This window comes from Nematostella vectensis, chromosome 3 (genome assembly GCF_932526225.1).
Source record: "Nematostella vectensis chromosome 3, jaNemVect1.1, whole genome shotgun sequence".
Classification (NCBI taxonomy): Eukaryota; Metazoa; Cnidaria; class Anthozoa; order Actiniaria; family Edwardsiidae; genus Nematostella; species Nematostella vectensis.
In genome coordinates this window covers 19,147,470-19,168,448 of record NC_064036.1, presented here as the reverse complement: position 1 = coordinate 19,168,448, position 20,979 = coordinate 19,147,470, and the positions used below count along the sequence as shown (strand labels likewise).

At 41.3% G+C, this 20,979-nt stretch overlaps 2 protein-coding genes across 3 annotated transcripts; one reads left to right on the top strand and one right to left on the bottom strand.

Annotated features, from left to right (window-relative positions):
- Window positions 1-287: 287 nt before the first annotated feature.
- On the bottom strand, window positions 288-16,743 carry LOC5509021 (dynein axonemal assembly factor 3). Of its 2 annotated transcripts, XM_048725742.1 has the most exons (15): window positions 16,575-16,743; window positions 15,810-15,955; window positions 15,494-15,587; window positions 14,809-14,902; window positions 14,520-14,583; window positions 13,051-13,133; window positions 12,183-12,273; window positions 11,836-11,961; window positions 11,254-11,376; window positions 10,683-10,899; window positions 10,285-10,399; window positions 9,326-9,400; window positions 1,569-1,650; window positions 1,239-1,316; window positions 288-1,132 (listed from the first exon to the last, which is right to left on the bottom strand). In XM_048725742.1, the coding sequence occupies exons 1-14, from the start codon at window positions 16,645-16,647 to the stop codon at window positions 1,239-1,241; spliced, it is 1,461 nt and encodes a 486-aa protein (XP_048581699.1). In that variant the 5' UTR covers window positions 16,648-16,743; the 3' UTR covers window positions 288-1,132. The 2 variants fall into 2 exon arrangements, with proteins under 2 accessions (XP_048581699.1, XP_032233744.2); XM_032377853.2 differs by having other exon boundaries at window positions 288-1,316.
- Window positions 16,676-20,503, top strand: LOC5509022. Its single transcript, XM_001629509.3, has 5 exons — window positions 16,676-16,822; window positions 16,894-16,960; window positions 18,221-18,247; window positions 18,532-18,651; window positions 20,233-20,503. The coding sequence occupies exons 1-5, from the start codon at window positions 16,733-16,735 to the stop codon at window positions 20,397-20,399; spliced, it is 471 nt and encodes a 156-aa protein (XP_001629559.2). The 5' UTR covers window positions 16,676-16,732; the 3' UTR covers window positions 20,400-20,503.
- The last annotated feature ends 476 nt before the right edge of the window (window positions 20,504-20,979 follow it).

Here is a 20,979-nt window from a genome sequence, read left to right as displayed (position 1 = left end):
CGCTTTGGTTGACAGGAATGTTTCATAATGCTAAAGTTTTCCATAGGCAATCCTTATATAATAGGGGAGCAATTATAAAATGGTCTGATTTTTTGTAAATAAAAAAATCGTTAAAAATATATTACCCTGGTTACTAGGGTAAAGGAGGGAAGCGCGAGCGTCTGGTTCCCAGGATAGACTTATTTGCACCAACACCGAAAAATTTCCCTGATATTTAAATTCTGTCCTCTACTACAAAAGGTACGTCTAAGCAAAACCCTAGCTAATCCAAGTAAAGAAAGCTCAAATTTTTATCCTGTTGTTAGTATTTTTACAATAATAAACGTATGACCAAATCTGAGTTGACTGGACACGGTATCGAAGACTGCGTCATAATCTCGGGTACAGGTCCTTGCAACCTCCCCAGGGTCTTCTGGGTAACTTCCAATATGACGCCATATTGAAAATTACCCAGAAGACCCTGGGGAGGAGGTTGAGGCCCTTGTCGCTCACGGCGCAGAACGAGGTGGCGCAGTTGCCAGGCGTAACACGTACATCTGTAGAGACATAAAGACATCTATGCACTTTGTGGCTCGGCTCGCTGTAGTGACATCCATGCGCTTTGTGGATCAGCTCGCTGTAGAGACATCTATGCACTTTGTGGATCAGCTCGCTGTAGTGACATCCACACGCTTTGTGGATCAGCTCGCTGTAGAGACATTCATACGCTTTGTGGATCAGCTCGCTGAAGGAATATCTATGCGCTTTGTGGATCAACTCGCTGTAAAGACATCTATGCGCTTTGTGGCTCGGCTCGCTGTAAAGACATCCACACGCTTTGTGGATCAGCTCGCTGTAGTGACATCCACACGCTTTGTGGCTCGGCTCGCTGTAGAGACATCCACACGCTTTGTGGATCAGCTCGCTGTAGAGACATCCATACGCTTTGTGGATCAGCTCGCTGTAGAGACATCCACACGCTTTGTGGATCAGCTCGCCATAGAGACATCTATACGCTTTGTGGGTCAGCTCGCTGTAGAGACATCCATACGCTTTGTGGTTCAGCTCGCTGTAAAGACTTCCATACGCTTTGTGGTTCAGCTTGCTGTAAAGACTTCCATACGCTTTGTGGCTCAGCTCGCCATAGAGACATCTATACGCATTGTGGATCAGCTCGCTGTAAAGACCCATACGCTTTGTGGTTCAGCTTGCTGTAAAGACTTCCATACGCTTTGTGGCTCAGCTCGCCATAGAGACATCTATACGCATTGTGGTTCGGCCCTCGTGAAAACAAAAACAGCGTGGGCGTCCTTTTCACCATCGCAAGAACGTGATGGCTGAAATTAATACAAAAATCGTTAGAGTGGGACACTTTATTTGCCGTTGCCAGACTTTACAGGAACCATTCTAAGAAACTTGTTTGAAATTATAGTTTCTAGAACGTTGCAATGCTATTTCAGAACATTTTATTTTCGAAACTTAGCTGGTGAGTTGTGTTTCTTTTCATTCCATTTTCTGAGAGCTATTGCCTCGACATTGTGTAGATGTGTGTGTTGGGGGGGGGGGGGGGGGGGTCTTCTTTTCAGTACCTTGCAGCCCGCGCTTCGTGCCATGCCTATCACTTTCTGTACGTAATCTTGCATCTGCTCGGCCTTCAAGTCCAACATAAACCTGAAAAAAAACGGTTCACATTTTTATTTACTTATATTTCCAAGTGGTATGCTTAGCTCGTTATAGTTTTAATACATGGGGCGATCGGTGAAGCTCTTAATATTGTTACGATTGCTACCGTTCGTAGCGAGCCAAAACGTTTTCGGAAAGTTAGATAACAAGGATGTGATAATAGCAACCGATGGAGTAGATTCCCAAAGGCAACCTTGTCATTCAGAAAGCGGCTATCTTGATAATCCCCTGATAACAAACTTTCTTAGCGGACGTCGCACTGTGATGTCTGCGAGATTAGTTATAACTTGTATCAGGGAGCGCCGCCTCTACACAGGGCCGTTACCGATTACTTATACAATTAATCATTTTGACAAATTGCATCAGCCTTTTCAAGGAATGGATTTAAACTGCCAAAAAGTAAAACTTTGAAGCGATATAAAATGTTCATTTAAATCCTAGATTTCTTCACTTGCGTCCTCTTGTGCGGGAGGATTTGTGTATGGAGGTCCTTAATCACATACTTCAACTTGAGAGGGTCCCAGCCCTATCAAGGACACATCTCATTAATTTGAACCTTCAAGGAAAACGCTCCGATGTTTGCGGGAAGTTCAAGATGAGCGAGATATCAAACACTTGGTCTGATTGCGTAGCTGGAGTATCCGGTGAAGCCGATGTTTATATTGCATTGATAACTTTTCTTGAATTTTGAATGTCTCGGCCAGTTGCAGAAAGCGGGACCCGGGATAAGCTAAATAACCCAACAGATTTATCCTGATTCCAGTACGCTTAGCGGCCTAAACCATGTCTTTCACATGGTTGTAACATGCTGAACTGGTGGGGAGGCTTTTACAAGGAAGACTAATCAACTTGCGGTAAGAGCAATACATACATCAATGGTGTTTGGCGAAGTAACCGGAGGAAGTGATGATGGTATCTATCGCATCGAAGAAGCGCGTTGTTGTCATCGAAAAAGACCTTTTTGGACCCAGCCAACTGTTTGTATCATTGCAGACTGGGTTATCAGTCTTGACAGGAAATTTGTCTTTGAATGCACCAACATATATAATAGCGAACGAGAAAGTATATTTGTGAATTTTACTGTTCTTTTAAAATTTCGGTTCGAAGGGACAAAAAGAAAACAGATTTAAAGGATGGCTAGATTACGCCTAGGATGTAGTATGCAAGGTGTATTTAGTTTTCAAAATGGTTGCTTGGGTTGAGTTTATCCAAAGTTATTTTTGAAACAAGGTTATTCAGTTATTGTGTGAGCGCATCCTGGAAGATATCCTTATAGATTTTATTCAAATGTAGGTAAGAATGCAGAAAGTTGCTTCTAGAAACAATGGCTGGAGCACATGTCCAGACGGTTACATCTTGCAAGGTCTATACCGAAGTGGCGATAAATGACTGAAAAAGATCGAGTACGGCAAGTGCTGCAAACCCGCCAGCCATCCACACTGGTGGTGGTACTGCTACAGCCAGGGTGTGGGAAGCAGCCTTGACAAAAAGGGAACGAGCAAGTGTAACAATGGCTACTTCATGGCTCGAGTGTACCGGCTGCTACAGACTCGACTGCCTTGTGTATTTCAAGTGCTGCAAAATGGTTAACAGTGAGGTCTCGGATCTACCTAATAAGTTAACAGTAAGATCTCGGATCTACCCAATAAGTTAACAGTAAGGTCTCGGTTCTACCCAATAAGTTAACAGTAAGGTCTCGGTTCTACCTAATAAGTTAACAGTAAGATCTCGGATCTACCCAATAAGTTAACAGTAAGATCTCGGTTCTACCTAATAAGTTAACAGTAAGGTCTCGGATCTACCCAATAAGTTAACAGTAAGATCTCGGATCTACCCAATAAGTTAACAGTAAGGTCTCGGTTCTACCTAATAAGTTAACAGTAAGATCTCGGATCTACCCAATAAGTTAACAGTAAGGTCTCGGTTCTACCTAATAAGTTAACAGTAAGGTCTCGGTTCTACCTAATAAGTTAACAGTAAGATCTCGGATCTACCCAATAAGTTAACAGTAAGATCTCGGATCTACCCAATAAGTTAACAGTAAGATCTCGGTTCTACCTAATAAGTTAACAGTAAGGTCTCGGATCTACCCAATAAGTTAACAGTAAGATCTCGGATCTACCCAATAAGTTAACAGTAAGATCTCGGATCTACCTAATAAGTTAACAGTAAGATCTCGGTTCTACCTAATAAGTTAACAGTAAGATCTCGGATCTACCTAATAAGTTAACAGTAAGGTCTCGGATCTACCCAATAAGTTAACAGTAAGGTCTCGGTTCTACCTAATAAGTTAACAGTAAGATCTCGGTTCTACCTAATAAGTTAACAGTAAGGTCTCGGATCTACCCAATAAGTTAACAGTAAGATCTCGGACCTACCCAATAAGTTAACAGTAAGGTCTCGGTTCTACCTAATAAGTTAACAGTAAGATCTCAGATCTACCCAATAAGTTAACAGTAAGGTCTCGGTTCTACCTAATAAGTTAACAGTAAGGTCTCGGTTCTACCTAATAAGTTAACAGTAAGATCTCGGATCTACCCAATAAGTTAACAGTAAGATCTCGGATCTACCCAATAAGTTAACAGTAAGATCTCGGTTCTACCTAATAAGTTAACAGTAAGGTCTCGGATCTACCCAATAAGTTAACAGTAAGATCTCGGATCTACCCAATAAGTTAACAGTAAGATCTCGGATCTACCTAATAAGTTAACAGTAAGATCTCGGTTCTACCTAATAAGTTAACAGTAAGATCTCGGACCTACCCAATAAGTTACCTGTAAGATCTCGGTTCTACCTAATAAGTTAACAGTAAGATCTCGGATCTACCCAATAAGTTAACAGTAAGATCTCGGTTCTACCTAATAAGTTAACAGTAAGATCTCGGATCTACCTAATAAGTTAACAGTAAGATCTCGGACCTACCCAATAAGTTACCTGTAAGATCTCGGTTCTACCTAATAAGTTAACAGTAAGATCTCGGATCTACCCAATAAGTTAACAGTAAGGTCTCGGTTCTACCTAATAAGTTAACAGTAAGATCTCGGATCTACCCAATAAGTTAACAGTAAGGTCTCGGTTCTACCTAATAAGTTAACAGTAAGGTCTCGGTTCTACCTAATAAGTTAACAGTAAGATCTCGGATCTACCCAATAAGTTAACAGTAAGATCTCGGATCTACCCAATAAGTTAACAGTAAGATCTCGGTTCTACCTAATAAGTTAACAGTAAGGTCTCGGATCTACCCAATAAGTTAACAGTAAGATCTCGGATCTACCTAATAAGTTAACAGTAAGATCTCGGATCTACAGTACCTCATAAGGTAACAGTAAGATCTAGGATCTACCTACATAGTTAACACCTCCGATCTAACTAATTAGTTAACAGTAAGATCTCGGATGTACCTATTTACAGTAAGATCTAGGATCTACCTATTTAGTCTTTTTGCGCTTCTCAAGCCAGTTCAGATCATGTTGAAATCGTGGTCAAAAAGCTATAACACAAGGTTGAAAAATTATGTTGTACGCGTTTGTGAAATAGAGAAGTTACGCTGACGTTTCGAGCGTTTTTTTTTCTGCGTCAGTCTGCAACAGCTCTGTTTAACAAAAGCGAACAACATAAATTTTTACCCATGTGTTGATTTATAGCTTGTCTACACCACGCCTACGTGGTTATATACCACATGGTCAGGGAAGCTTGGGTTTTTTTTCAGATTCATAAAAAACTTTTTTATAAATGCTTTATTCACTTAGGAAGTTAAGTCGAAGGTCCACTCTCTTCTAACACATTATATCGAGACAATAAAAGGTAGCACTAAGTCAAAAGGTAAGACTAAGTCTTATTTATGATACAAAGCGCGTGGTTGCAGTGTGTCTTGGTAAGTAGTCAATCGCATGAAGCACGCACTAACTCTTGCACGAACATTCATATTCTCATTTTTGTATTGCCAGCCCCATCTGCCCTGACATCGCTATCAGTGGTGAAGACACGAGTAATGGATACCACGATGCAGCTATCAGGGGTAAAGACACGAGTAATGGATACCACGATGCAGCCACTTGCTCCCTTCCTTGGCTATGGGTCGTGCTCCAGCTGCCGCGCCCAGTACGTCGGTGAGGACTTCCGACGGAACGGGGACAGCTGGGAGGCGGACACGAAGGGCCCATGTGACGGAACGCACAGCTGGGAGGCGGACACGAAGGGCCCATGTGACGGAACGGGGACAGCTGGGAGGCGGGCACGAAGTGCCCATGTGACGAAACGGGGACAGCTGGGAGGCGGACACGAAGGGCCCATGTGACGGAACGGTGACAGCTGGGAGGCGGACACGAAGGGCCCATGCGACGAAACGGGGACAGCTGGGAGGCAGACCATAGGGCCCACGTGACGGAACGCACAGCTGGGAGGCGGACCCGAAGGGCCCATGTAACGGCTACATGAACAGGGACAGCTAGGAGGCGGACACGAAGGGCCCATGTAACGGCTACATAAACAGGGACAGCTGGGAGGCGGACACGAAGGGCCCATGTAACGGCTACATGAACAGGGACAGCTAGGAGGCGGACACGAAGGGCCCATGTAACGGCTACATAAACAGGGACAGCTGGGAGGCGGACACGAAGGGCCCATGTAACGGCTACATGAACAGGGACAGCTAGGAGGAGGACACGGAGGGCCCATGTAACGGCTACATAAACAGGGACAGCTGGGAAGCGGACACGAAGGGCCCATGTGACGGCTACATAAACAGGGACAGCTGGGAGGCGGGCACGAAGGGCCCATGTGACGAAACGGGGACAGCTGGGAGGCGGACACGAAGTGCCCATGTGACGGCTACATAAACAGGGACAGCTGGGAGGCGGGCACGAAGGGCCCATGTAACGAAACGGTACAGCTAGGAGGCGGACACGAAGGGCCCATGTAACGGCTACATAAACAGGGACAGCTGGGAGGCGGGCACGAAGGGCCCATGTAACGGCTACAATCGCCGCCTCAAGATGCACTATGGGACTTCAAGTTTGGAATCAAGGTTACTTATTATTCAAAGTGGACAAAAAACCTGGCCCTTTACATTGGGCACTATGAATCCCTCGTTCCCTCTGATGTTTCCAACATTGCTGATAGGGGTAAAGGGGGAGTGTTAAGTAAACAACGCTATCGATCGCCTAATATTTGAGAAATGTCTTAACGGTTTTAACGAGGATTGTTGGTCCACAGTCCCTTTAGTCGTGTGGCATAATCAGAAATCGTGAACCTATTAATGTTTGTCATATATTAGAAAATCACATACGGCGATCCAGTTATTCAGTCAATGAAGCCCGAGCTGTACTACTATGGTACCGTGAGAAACGATTACCCTACGCCCGTGACGTACGCACTGTCAACCACGCTACCACTAGCTCGTGGAAGGCAGCGCACGAGCTTGGTATTGAAATCAGCTATAGTCCCCCAGGAGCCACCAGTGGAGTGGGTGGTAAGGTCTCGTATAAATTCAACTACGAGTCCTCATCAACGAACGCCGATACTAACATAATAACACGCAGTGGTTCATCGACAAAGTGATGTCTCAAAAGACACTGGACCGCATTATATGTTGACCAGGACAAGGACTACTATGCCGTACACCGCCACCATCATCGCATACTTCTTCGCAGAGCTGGACGGATTTCTGAGGTGGGGAGGAGGATACAACGGGGTTTCCACCAATTACCATTACCTGTAAGTTATAGCTTACTTTCTATATACTTAATATCAAAATAGCCTTTATATTAATCCTCATGCAAACTGCATTTCACGCTCGGCTGACCAAAAGATATGCTGGCAAACTACTCACAACACATCTTAACCTGGGCAAATGTTACCTCAGTTTTTTTAAAAGCAATGCTTGTACTTTTTACACAGGCCTTTGCAATGCCCTTGTAAAACTACTCACAACACATCTTAACCTGGCCAAACGTTTCCTCGGTTCTTTTTCAAAGCAATGCTTGCACTTTTTACACAGGCTTTTACAATGCCCTGGTCCATGCAACACACGACCCACAAGGTCCATGCAACTCATACAATACACGGCCCACGAGGTCCATGCAACTCATGCAATACACGGCCCACGAGGTCCATGCAACTCATGCAATACACGGCCCACAAGGTCCATGCAACTCATGCAATACACGGCCCAGGAGGTCCATGCTACTCATGCAATACACGGCCCATGAGGTCCATGCAACTCATGCAATACACAGCCCACGAGGTCCATGCAACTCATGCAATACACGGCCCACAAGGTCCATGCAATTCATGCAATACACGGCCCACAAGGTCCATGCAACTCATGCAATACACGGCCCACGAGGTCCATGCAACTCATGCAATACACGGCCCACAAGGTCCATGCAACTCATGCAATACACGGCCCACGAGGTCCATGCAACTCATGCAATACACGGCCCACGAGGTCCATGCAACTCATGCAATACACGGCCCACAAGGTCCATGCAACTCAGGGCCCACGAGGTCCATGAAACTCACGGCCCAAAACATTCCAGACCATTTTAGTAAACGTTAGTATTGACATTCTCAGGCACCGCGGCAGTAGAGGCAGACCAACTTTCAAATACCGCTTTGGCGACTCATCGAAACAAGTGAAAGAGTCCATGATTGCATGATTTGCATGATCGTGAAAGGCTGTATTATTTTTTTGGTTATTAATTATTGCTATATTAAACATCAGTTGTTGTATACTGATCGACAGTATTTTCACCACGTTCAAACAGCGACAACGTTGCTTGGGAAAATGTTTGTCTGACGTGTATTGAGTCTTTATTTATCCTTCACTGGTAATTGCATTTTCAATTTTTGGTGTTACAAAAGCTGTTTTCAATTTTTGGTGTTACAAAAGCTGTTAATATGTACGAGCAAAAACAGGCTTGGGAGGTAATTGTTTAAATAGATTACTCAAATGTTAATGTGATTCTCGATTTTTACTTATGCTATTATCTAACTGATAACAAAAAAACGTACCAAATAGTCCATTATATATAAAAATACGTCAAAAAACGTATACAGCTACAGTAGAGAACAATTCAAGTAAATTCAACCGTCTTTAACTTACACCCCTTTGCGTCCTAGCTTGTGTCATCCAATCCCAATCTTCACAACAACTACGCCGCCCCTATGATCTTTATAGATCTACAGCAACTCCGCCGCCCTATAAACTACCTAAATCTAGCAACTCCGCCGCCCTATATACTACCTAGATCTACAGCAACTCCGCCGCCCTATAAACTACCTAAATCTACAGCAACTCCGCCGCCCTATATACTACCTAGATCTACAGCAACTCCGCCGCCCTATATACTACCTAGATCTACAGCAACTTCGCCGCCCTATATACTCGCCGCCACTATATACTACCTAGATCTACAGCAACTTTATACTACCTAGATATTCAGAAACTTCGCCGCCACTATACACTACCTAGATCTACCGCAACTCCACCGCCCTATACACTACCTAGATCTACAGCAACTCCACCGCCCTATATACTACCTAGATCTACAGCAACTTCGCTGCCCCTATATACTACCTAGATCTACAGCAACTTCGCTGCCCCTATATAATATATACATGTAGATGTATATCTACAGCAAAGCGTTTGGTCTTAACTCACTTTGTGGTCTCTGTGACGACGACGGCCTCGTCAGCGAACACAGCATTCAAGTCTTGGTTAAGCAGATGCACCATGCTGGATTAAAAAAAAAGCGTTTGCAATAGTGAATCACTGATAAAACGAAAAAGCATTATTCTGCTTCTCGTGAACCGGCCCTAAACCAATGCCCTAGTTGTAAAAGGGCCTGTAGGTAAGGTCGAACCCTGGCTGTGAACTAAAGCTTTTTGCAAAGTTCATGCTTCGAGCTTCTTTTTTTTCGATTTTGTTCTTTGTTCCAAGTTTTCTCGGACACTAACTCAACAGATCTCTTTGACATTGGCTTATTTTTAGTTTTACAGTACTAGCAAATACCCTGTTGCTTCCAAATCCACAACACGAAACAAAATGACAATTTCAAGCCTCTAGCAGTGTCCATTCCACATCTATTCGATAACTTCAAACGTTAAATAGAAGCGTTTGCCATGACCCCAACACTGTCTATCATTGAGGGATGTCGATAAAAGAAGTTGCCATCTTACCCAAACGCATTGAATATTGAACAAAATTAACGGTCCAGTAACAGAAGAATGCAGGCAACAGAATTACACTCATTTTCAGTCACACGCTCGCCTATTTTTTGGTGGACGTCAATCATGACTTTTGAAGTCTTCAAATTCTGCACGTCAGAGCTTTAGATCGATAACAACCAAAACAATATCAACTGGATCGCCTTCTTAGGTTCTTTCACCGAGAAAATAACGATAATCACAAAGCCATCATCTGAATAAAGTCCGAATTGTTGATTTAGTGCGAATGTGCTTATCTATCTCTTGTCACTCATTGGTTAGCGGTCTAACGGCCGCTGAAACTGCAAAATGGCTTCTGTCACCAAAAACCAGTAATAATAAAAAAAACACAAGGTGCACGTGTGACTGAAAACGAATTTGAGCTAGTGTATTTTTATGCAAACTCAATCTCACCTATTTGAAAAGTAGACACAATTGAAGAGTTTAATGTACTTGCTTTTCCTTGAGAGGTCCGGCACGCAATTGAGTGGAAGAAAGCAGATTTTTACTCCATCGAGCTTCATGTACTCTGAAAAGGAGATGTAAGCCTGGTATTACGAGGGCGGGACACCGTGATGTCTGAAAATCTGAATAGGATTCAAGCATGTGATAGATCATAGAGTTTTATTTAGCCAGAAGCTTTTTTGTATGGTCAACATAAGAGACTTTCTTTTTATCAAGACACTTATGTTCCAAAAACAACAGAGTTAAAAAGGTATGAGATCTCCTTCTGGGCTAGCTCCAGCGATTGGTCTAAACTAAAAGCCTTTTCCTGAATAAGTACCTTCTGATTGCTAGAATTGATCAATTACCGGAGGATTCCTGTGGCGGTTTCCCTGTTGACGTCGTGTCCTTGTCTTCCTTTCCCTCCTGTTCCTCCTCCTCCTCCTCTATGACATCTTGAATAGTAGCCTTCTGCCTCTGCTGCTTGTCAGGTTTAGCCGTGTCGTCAGGCAGCTTGTACTTCTCCCCTGACACCAGCTCATGCATCATGGCGGTAATGTTGAACTCAGACACGTCTCCTGCCATCTAAACAGAGAACAAAGATCATGTTTTAGATTTAGATTTCAAACCTTTCAAGATTTAAAAATCTACAAATTCTACCTGCGCTGCTCAAACAAAGCAGGACTCGGATACTAGCTGTTGCTTTACGGGATATGCCTTCTCATTTTTTTCCTGCGCTTGAGTGTCAAGTATAGTTTATACGCTGTTGTTTTCATGTACCGTTGCTAATAAAATGCATGCAAATGAACCAATCCGATTGTTATATGCACACTTGCACACATCACCATTTAGAACGGTACATGAAAAGAACGGCGTTTATCCCAGGCCTTATAGTACCAATATCTTTAGATCTCTCTGCCGCACCAGCCATTAGCTTACTTTTACATGCTGTCCGTTGTTCATCTTGAAGAGGGAGGTCTCCTCACTCTCGATGCCAAAGCTCACATACGGGCTGTTGACGATGTCACCCCAGTAACCACGGCAAGGGATACGCTGTCCCTCCTTGGAATAAACAACATGAATGCCGCTTAACTTACACAGAATGTCCGTCCACTTGTTTGCTGCATCGTCCTTGTAATTAATTCATAATTGGCTTAAAAGCAAGATGCGAATACATGGTCTGATTTCAACTGTAAACATTTCATTTCAGTTTTACAAGGAAAATACAAGATATTTTGCCCCAACTCCAAACTTTGTGTTCTGTTCGGCCTTCGTTGGCTGTTCTCGCATAGCTAAAAATACTGGCATTTATTTCAAATTTATTAAAATTTATCCATAGATTACAAGCAATTCTTGCCCATGTAAAAATGTTGAAAGGTTCTCCTCAAACCACCACGTGAGGGCGCAGACGTTTACATGCAAACTTGCTTAAATACTTTCCAAATTGCAGTGACAACGTTCTCGGATTTATTGCCGTTGACACATCTTAAAATACCTATTAACAACGATAACAGACGGTACCTTCTTCAGCAGAAGTCCAGAAGCCAATGTTCTATTGGATATCTCATAAGCCGAGTCCTTGCGAATCTCGAAGGCAACCCCATGCTCTCTCCATTCCTTGTACTCGTGTTGGTGCACGATGGACGCCTACAGACAGACCATGTAAAATATGCGAGTACACGGCAATATCTAAGATAATCAATACAGAATATGGAGCTGGAAACATAGAAATGATCATCCTAGCAGAGATGTTCTATCTCAGAAATGATTATCCTCCCAAAGGTTCTTAATATGAAGTGGAACGGAAGCGGTCACTCTCAGAACTGTGAGACTGAAAGGTTCTTTGCTTGATGGAGGTCCGTCCATACCTTCTTTTGTAATTTCATGGTAATGTCCCAGTCATAGACATTCTGACGAGCATCATAGCGCACCCCAAGGTATTGCCTTTGTCTTGATTCCCTTAAGAAACAGATAGAGTGTGTACAGCATGGTTAGGCCAGTTAGGGTCAGTTAACTCAAGAACACAGTGTCAAGATTACACATTCTCCAGAAAAGGGTCAGTGATGCCAAGAATAGAGTGGAGAAGACACCTTCTCCAGAAAAGGGTCAGTTAACTCAAGAACACAGTGTCAAGATTACACATTCTCCAGAAAAGGGTCAGTTAACCCAAGAACACAGTGTCAAGATAACACATTCTCCAGAACAGGGTCAGTTAACCCAAGAACACAGTGTCAAGATAACACATTCTCCAGAACAGGGTCAGTTAACCCAAGAACACAGTGTCAAGATTACACATTCCTAATTCTCCAGAACAGGGTGAGTTAACCCAAGAACACAGTATCTAGATAACACATTCTCCAGAACAGGGTCGGTTATCCCCAAAACAGAGTGGAGATCAAACATCTCCAGATCAAGAACACAGTGTCAAGAAGGTATTGCTTGAGGTTATTGAGATGTTTGAAAGCCTCGATGGCCTTTTCCGCATTGGTTTGGAAAGAAAAGTTTATTTATCAATATTGCGAGGATTGAGAAACATGATTGACTTTTTTTCAAGGTAGTTAATCATGGGTTTCCTACCCATCACCCATGAATGCATTACACTTCATCTACATTACATTATGACATAGACATTGTCTTCCTTGCATGTACATTTTATTTTCAAGTACCTTAAAGAGTATCAGAGCCCATCTTCTGTGATACAGAAAGTACTGTAATATACTTGAATACTGTACTTACCAGAACTTACAGATGTCAAAGAACTTGGGGTCAGAGTTTCTCCAGAATTTAAAAATCCCCTCTAGTAAATCTCGTTCCTTGAACTATAACCAAAAATTTGTGATGCTAGCAATATAGTTGATCAACAAAACAAATGAAAGCCATTGAGATTGGATAGTCAAATTGTGCTAGGTAAACGGAAAGGAATACAATGGGGGCCAACTTTATCCAGAATTGCAAACATAAATGGGCAGATTACTCTAGCTTACAATTGCAAGAGGTCTCATCCGGAATAAAGTATAATGTGCACTATTTAGAAAATAAACCCCTTGTGGTGGCTGGGATATCGTGGGATGATGCCCAAGGATGAGAAATGGTGAGAAAAAGTCAACTGTTAATTTATTCATTTAATATCCCAATAACTTTACTGAAAATGCGAAAATGGAAACATTTTGCCTGATGACTTGTATGTACAAAGTGAGAAAATCATTCAACTGCGGCGCACAAAAAACATGCTGTCAAGCTATTACAAAAAAAATGATAAGTTAAAATGAAAGAAAAGTCTATCTATAGATGTACTCCATTCTAATTTGCTATGTCGTCTTTTTATGAATTCTTTCATGTAACAACAACAAGCGTAAACCCATTCACAAAAACAACTACCTTATTTGGAGAAGGGGATATTTTTCAACACTTTATTTTCGCGATTTCACTATTTTCGAAAAAAAGGGTCAATTAATTTTCGCAATTTGCGATTTGGAGACAATAAAATCAGGCAAAAAAGTGGAATTAAAATGTGCCATAGTTATTAAAACTGCAACAAAACAAGTGATGGCTAAATTAAGTTCCACAAAAATCTATAAAGTTTGATGTATCCAACTCAACCCCTTACGGTTGTAAATCTACACTAGAGGAATAAATAGATAGGGTGTTTACATAAAGCTTATTGAACAGCTAACCTTTTTACCCAAAGGTTTTTTACTCAATTTTCGTGTATACCAATTTTCACGATTTTTTTTAAATCGTGAAATTCGATTGACATGAAAATAAAGTGTAATAAAGGTACCTTTTCTATTCATTGAATATGTTCACGGCATATTACATTGACTTTTTATGTTCTCTTGTGTTTCTTAAGGCTACAGGTTTTTGTATTTTTGGGGTATTTTTAGTTCATAAACCTCGGTTGGAAATTTTTCATTATTTTTCTGGTATGAAAAATGAGTTTTGACTGCAAAAATTTTTTGCAGGACAGATATCACTTTGGCTTGAGATATTGCCTGATATTTGTCCTGTGAAAATATCACATGTGACCTGTATCGACCAATGAGCATGCATAAAAATAAATCACTGGGATATTAAGTTACCATATAGACTACGTGGATGAGCCAAAGGCAGCTACTGAAGGGTAATCCTGCCTCTGCAGTTCTTCTAAATTGTCTCACAATCACAAAAAGTCGAGAAAATGGGGTTAACTGCTTTTGTCATTGTACCTTTAGCTGGGTGATGTCAAATATAGGTAGCTTGTCCTCAAGGTAGTCAAAATCAGTTACCATCCTATAGAACAAAAGCAAATGAATTAGCTACTTTTGCTAGGTGATAGCAATAAACAGAATTACACTTTGAGTATAAGTCAAACAACTCTTCAAAATTATTCACAACTTCTACCTTGGCAAGACAAAACCATATCATGTAGCAAACTGATTTCTTGGTCAAGCACCTCCACCCCCTGCACCCTCCAGTCCACCCTTTGATTCCTGAGTACCCTCCCCCCCTGTATACCTTATAAAGTCATTGCTGGTACGCTGAAGGTACTCACTAGCCTGGGGGCGAATCAGGCTGTTGCCAAATAGCTCTAGAAACAGTTCGGTCTTTTCTGCAAGAACAAAACCGAGAGAGAGCAACCATTACAGCACAAGTCCCAAATAAGAGGAGTTTCAAAGGCTTATTGAACTTGAAACAAATGTGTTATCTTACAAGGCTCAACTTGTGCCATTTCAACACTAAAAAAAGGTCTATGTTGTAGTCTTTTAGAGGCATCTGCATTTAGAGGCTCTTTTGAGAATTTTCCATTTCATTTTAATCATTTTCACAGAGATGGAACATGACTGTTGGCACTACATTGGTTTTATTGTACGTCACATTTGTATATTTTTTTTTTACATTTATTTATTTTTATTTAATTGTTCAATTAAATTTAATTGTCAGATTTATTTCAAGGTGATCAATATATGTACATTATCAGCTTTTTATCTGGTGCTTACATACAACGGATGCCAGTAACTTCACATCCTCAAGGAACAGGAACAACAGTTTCAATTAAGGGGGCAATTGAGTAAACCAAGCTTAAGTTTTTGGGGATCCACTACATTCAGAGAGTGGGTGAAAGAAAGGGGCATGAAAATAAGAAAGAACCTTCAATAAAATGGGGAAAGAGCAATCCATGTTTTCTTTCTGCATTATGTACCTTGCAGCCCAAGGCTCACTTGTGGTTCCAGAGCAATTGAGAGTAGCAGAAGATGACGGGCAAGTACCTCCAGGTTGTTTTCTACAACATAAATCTATAAGGGAAAAATCAAAGGTTATACTGCTATTATATCAACATGACATTGATGCATGGCATGGCTTATGCTGGAAGCAGAGACAAAAAACTTTGCAGTAAGTATTCCAAGAAAACATTTGTGTCGAAATGAAATCAAAGGTAAAGTAGAATGAAAAAAGAAATAACTGCATTGCAACTAACTGTTTTCCTCATACGTCAACTATACATGAAAATTCCATACATTGATTTTCCTCTTTGGCCATCTTTTGGCATGTGATAAGGTCTTTAAGATATGTCTGCAATCTCCTGCACCAATCATCAAAACATTTAATGGCTTCTCCTGACCTTCACCAGATAATTTCAAATTCTCAAACTTGGATGACAAACCTAAAAATAATAAAGCACCCACAAAATGAGAGTTTAAAAGAGCCCATACATTACATCTGATAGTTGTCTCCAAGGGTAACAGTTGTCTTCAAGGGTAACAGTTGTCTCCAAAGTTAGAAGAACATGGGAATCTGATATATAGCAACTCCATAATTGTGGGAGGCTTAAGAATCTCTAACTCCTGTTCAATTTTATCTTCTTTTTTCAACCATTTCATTAACATTTCTTTCCAATCATGGGCTGCTTTACAGTACAGTTGCTGTGTTTGTGCTGGTAAGTGCTCATTTGCCATTTATTAGGTTGCTGTAAGGCAATCATCCAAATTAAATCTTCAATCCATCTGGCTGGTATCTCTAGAAGAACCCTGTTTTTCTGTTGTTATCAAAACCAAGGATTCACAACAAACCCTGTCTCATCATAAGGGTCATTGTTATAACTTAAAACAAGTCATAATACTACTACATAAAACTTCCATTTAAGATAAATGTACAAAAAATTCACTTTTGGGGAGCAAAGTTAGTATATAATTCACGCTCTGAATGGCTCGTGAACTTGGCGTCTGCTGTTGCTATGCTGCTACTTCGGCAATAAAAGAAGCCGGAATAAACTCGGAACTTACTGAAACAAATCTCCTGTAGGTCTAAAGCAGGGCTGAATCCCCACCACGTTATAGCTCCAAACGCATCCACCATATTGAACTATTTCCAAAACAGACGTCTCAAAATTAACAACAACAGACCATCACATCGTCCGCCATCTTGGTTCAAACAAACGCGCATGCGCAGATTTAAAATTTCCCAGAGTTCCACATCCAAGATGGCGACTCGCTTACCGTTTGTTCGTGGAAGACTTCTTCATGTTTGCAAGGTAATTTCCTTTTTTCAGGTGTATTTTTCTATCTCGATGAAGAGATCAATCAATTGTTACCCTGTACGCAGTTGTATTCTACACATGGAGCTAGATTAAGCTCAACAATGTCATCTGAACCACCCAAAATTCAGCCAGGTAAGCAACTTATTTTTTTGCTGAATTTGGATGGAAGATTATTATAATCTCTCAACAATAAGAGAACACGCAAAATGTAAACATAATCGCAATACTAAACTGCATTTTCCTTTTCAGCTGTTAACTTTTACTCGACATTTTTTCATACAATATAAACTACTACAAAAGATCAATAGGCATTCTTGTTACCAGAGCTCCTCCGCTGTTGTGTGTCGGAGGCTCTGTAAGCAGACGGTTATTGGCGAATTTGATTGGCTGTGAAAAATGCCTGCGTAATGGGTTAAAATTTGCACACACTCCTGCGCAACGCGTTTATTTCCGGTAAATAGCATTCACTTCCGATATAAACAAGAAGCTATGCTTGTACCGAAACCTGGGAATTATACTAAGAAAATCAACTTTCAAATTAAGCAGGGTATAGATGATAGCTCGCGTGAAACTAAGCGAGGAATTAATGAAAGATCAACGGAATGCAATTCACGCAAGTAAAAATGGAAAATACTGGAAAATGTTTCATCGTAAATTCCGTTAACATGAATTGTATTTCAAAGTCCTTGTTGGTCTCTTCGTTATGGCGGGATTATGGCAACAGCTAACACACCAAAGAAGCTAGTGAGCAAAGTTTTTGACTCGAATACTTGCATTGTTTGCAATACAACAGTGCCAGGAAAAACTCATCCCATTCCGCTAACCAGGGAGCTTCGGTCAAAGCTTGAATTCTATGTTGCAAAAACCCTAAGCGCAGAAGATGGATTTCCAAAAAAGATCCCACAAAGATCCATCAACATTTCGTGGGAAAACCCTCAAGTAGCATCATATTCAGACCTCAATAATTGAAAATTATACTTTTGCCGTAGCACGTCGGCAGCACACAAAAACAATCTTCTCGATCCAAAGCTACAACTCGGACTGCCTGTTTTTGCTTTGCTTTCAAATTAAAATTGAAGCCAATATTTGAAAGTCTGACAACCAACGCTTCCTCAAAACGATTGTTCGCCATCTTACAAACGATAAACCGGAAGAAAGATATATCGACAAAAACTGAAAGTCCTAGATTTTCCAAGAATCTAGAACAATCCGGGACTTTCGATTGTCGTCTGCTACCAGAGCCTCCTGCAGGAAGCATGACCGAGGAGCTCTGGGAACGAGAATGGATCAAAAGGCACAAATAGAGAGCTTGGGCTACCTGTGATTTTATTACAATTATTTAATTTTAAAATAACCAGAATGTTATTCAACCAAATATTCCTTCTTTTTTAGGTACTGCTCGGCCAAAAATCCCATCAGGTAAAACAAATATAAGCTTAAGTAAGGGGCAGACAGTAATACATGGAAATAGAAAAGAGAGATAGGGATATATAAGCTTAACTAAGGGCCAGACAGTAATACATGGAAATAGAGTAGAGAGATAGACATATATAAGCTTAACTAAGAACCAGACAGTAATACATGGAAAAAGTAAAAAGAGATAGGGAAGCTGAGCTCTTGCATGGAGGTGGATGGGGGGGGGGGGGGGGGGGGGTGGGGGAGATAACTCCTGACCTGGCCTTAAAAGACCAATCATCAACCAGGATTTGCTGAGAAGGCTGCACAGACCGGCGTTGACAAAACCCGGATCGGAACGGAACAAATTGGATCAGAACAGATCGGATCGGAATATGGAGATGACAGAAAGTTTCGCAATGTTTCTGGTAAGGGATCGATGGAGGTCCAAACAACGGTAGATCTTACACCTTTTGTCTGTGGTGGCTGATTGTGGAACTGTCGAAGAGCCTTTCCTGCCTAAACTCCCGGTTTTACATTGTGATTGGCGCAATGCGTGTAATTTCTCTTTTTTGAGGGGAGCAAACGCTTGAAATATAAACTAAAGTAGTTAAAAGACACCAAAGTATATAAGTGCATTGGATGCAATTCAGCAATTAACATCCCAGGTGACATTTTTAGATCCACAACATGACATAATAGTTACAACAAATGAGTATCGCAGTTTTATGCAACGGGGAAATCTTAAAGTCCATCACGGACCAACCCATTATCACATGAAGTTGAATTGCTTGTTAAGCCGAAACGATGACTTCCGACCCAAACAAAACTTGTTGATAACTCAGGTGACAGAGCTTTGTTCAAACGGGAGCACCTGACCCACCTTCATGACGAATTCAGTATTTTGTAAACCATTGGCTCAGAGGGTGCTGTGACACTATTTTAGTAGTCTTCAGATTTTTTGTAACTAGAACATTGTGTTACTACTGTTAGGTTAAGAGAGGCGCTCATATAGCAATAAGATTCTAAGGCCCGGTTCAAAAGCTGTGCCAGCGTCGTTTCGAACACGTGCTACGTTTCAAACCAAAATCTATTTCAGCTCTTCTTTTTGGTCTTTCGGTCGAGCTACACTACATAAGCGCGACTTGGTTTCGAACTCCGCACGTTTTACTAAATCAACCGTACCAGACATAAGGGAATGGAGTTTGACACGATGTTGGGGTACGATGTTTGAAACGGGCCTAGCAAAATGGGCCTAGCAAAAAAACCGTACAAGTTAACATTTGAGTTAACTAGACACTGTGTTAAGTTAAGGGTATCTAATTCCTTTCATTATGAAGCAGGCCCGTACCTAGGGGGGGGGGGGGGGTGCAGGGGGTGCAAACGCACCCCCCACAACGGCCAAAAGTCCACTTTTGGTTCTCAATAGATGTTCTATTTATAGTTTGTAGACAAAACTAAAAATCATAAGCAAGATCACTCTGGTATGTAGCCAAATTCGACAAAGGCATAAAAAAAAATCCCTTTTTGTTCTTTCAGAGGTGGTCAGATTTTTATTGGAGAATTCCCCCCCCCCTCTCCCCGGAAAAATTAGGTCCACCTTTTTCTGATTACGCACCCCCTGGGTACGTGCCTGTGAAGTGCAATAACACCTTGAAATACAAAGAAAGTGTACCCGATTTTGGTGCAGAAATGTGTTGCTGTCTTCATGTGGAGCACAACGTTAGGCATAACCATAAGGAGGGTAAGAAGGGAATGGAGCATACGTGGAAATCATTGCAGATAATACTCACTTTCACTTGGAATGTAATTTAGGTCACGGTGATATTACAGCATTCTTACCATCTATACTATGCATTATTACCAGAAATTCTTTTGCTGTTTATGTATGTTTGATTATTAGGAACAAAATAAAGATATGAATTTGTTGACATTGCCAGGGACCGTTTGCATTATGCAGCCTATCTGACAAAAGCAAATAAATGATAATGATCCATCTCCTTTTGCAGGTGATGACAATAAAACCTACATGAATGAAGAGTATTTCTCATACAATCAAGATTCCTTCTATGATATTGAGATGGTCATTGATGCAACTGGGGCTAGACAGAAGCAACCAGACCCCAAAGTTCCCTACCAGCACACTGAGCCGTGGAACAAAGCAGCAAAGGCCTAAGATAACTAAGCCTGCACTAAACTCTTAAGGAAAACAAAGATTTCCAGTATATGTAAAATTATTTCCTTGTGTAAATTTTGAATAAAATGCTAATAGCTACTGTAGAAACTGCTTTGTAAAGTGTGATGCTTGGTTGATCATGGACTAGCATGCAAACATGTTTTTATTTTGTATGACTCAAATACAGAGTAGTTGCACTGACATATCAAGCTTTAGCAATTTGTTGCTTGAAACATCTACTCTGTTTCTAGAGCTTTACACTTTTTCAGTATGTTTACACCATGCCTGTGCAGTCCATCTAGTTTTTCTATGGCTTGTCTGTGCTCTTTCTAGCTATACCAAACTTGTATTTTGTTTATCTATAATGGTGTGTTGTAACTGACTTTTAAATAAGGCCTCTCAAGTCAGCCCTCAACAGCAAACCGAAGGCATGTGCAGGGGCAGACACAGTGGGGGGGGGGGGGGGGGGGGTGAATTGGGTGGATATCCACCTCCTTTTTGAGTAGAAAAATTGAAAAATCACTTTGTTTGAAGAAAATAAATGTTGACGCGGCATATCCAATTAAGCATGAAGTATTGT

Coding starts and splice junctions, on each gene's coding strand:
- LOC5509021 (XM_032377853.2), bottom strand. CDS start 16,647: ATGGTGGATGCGTTTGGAGCTATAACGTGGTGGGGATTCAGCCCTGCT. Junction 12,274..13,050: donor TTTGACATCTGTAAGTTCTG/GTAAGTACAGTA, acceptor CTGTTTCTTAAG/GGAATCAAGACAAAGGCAAT. Junction 11,962..12,182: donor CCATGAAATTACAAAAGAAG/GTATGGACGGAC, acceptor GTCTGTCTGTAG/GCGTCCATCGTGCACCAACA.
- LOC5509022 (XM_001629509.3), top strand. CDS start 16,733: ATGCGCAGATTTAAAATTTCCCAGAGTTCCACATCCAAGATGGCGACT. Junction 16,823..16,893: donor GACTTCTTCATGTTTGCAAG/GTAATTTCCTTT, acceptor CCCTGTACGCAG/TTGTATTCTACACATGGAGC. Junction 16,961..18,220: donor ACCACCCAAAATTCAGCCAG/GTAAGCAACTTA, acceptor CTTCTTTTTTAG/GTACTGCTCGGCCAAAAATC.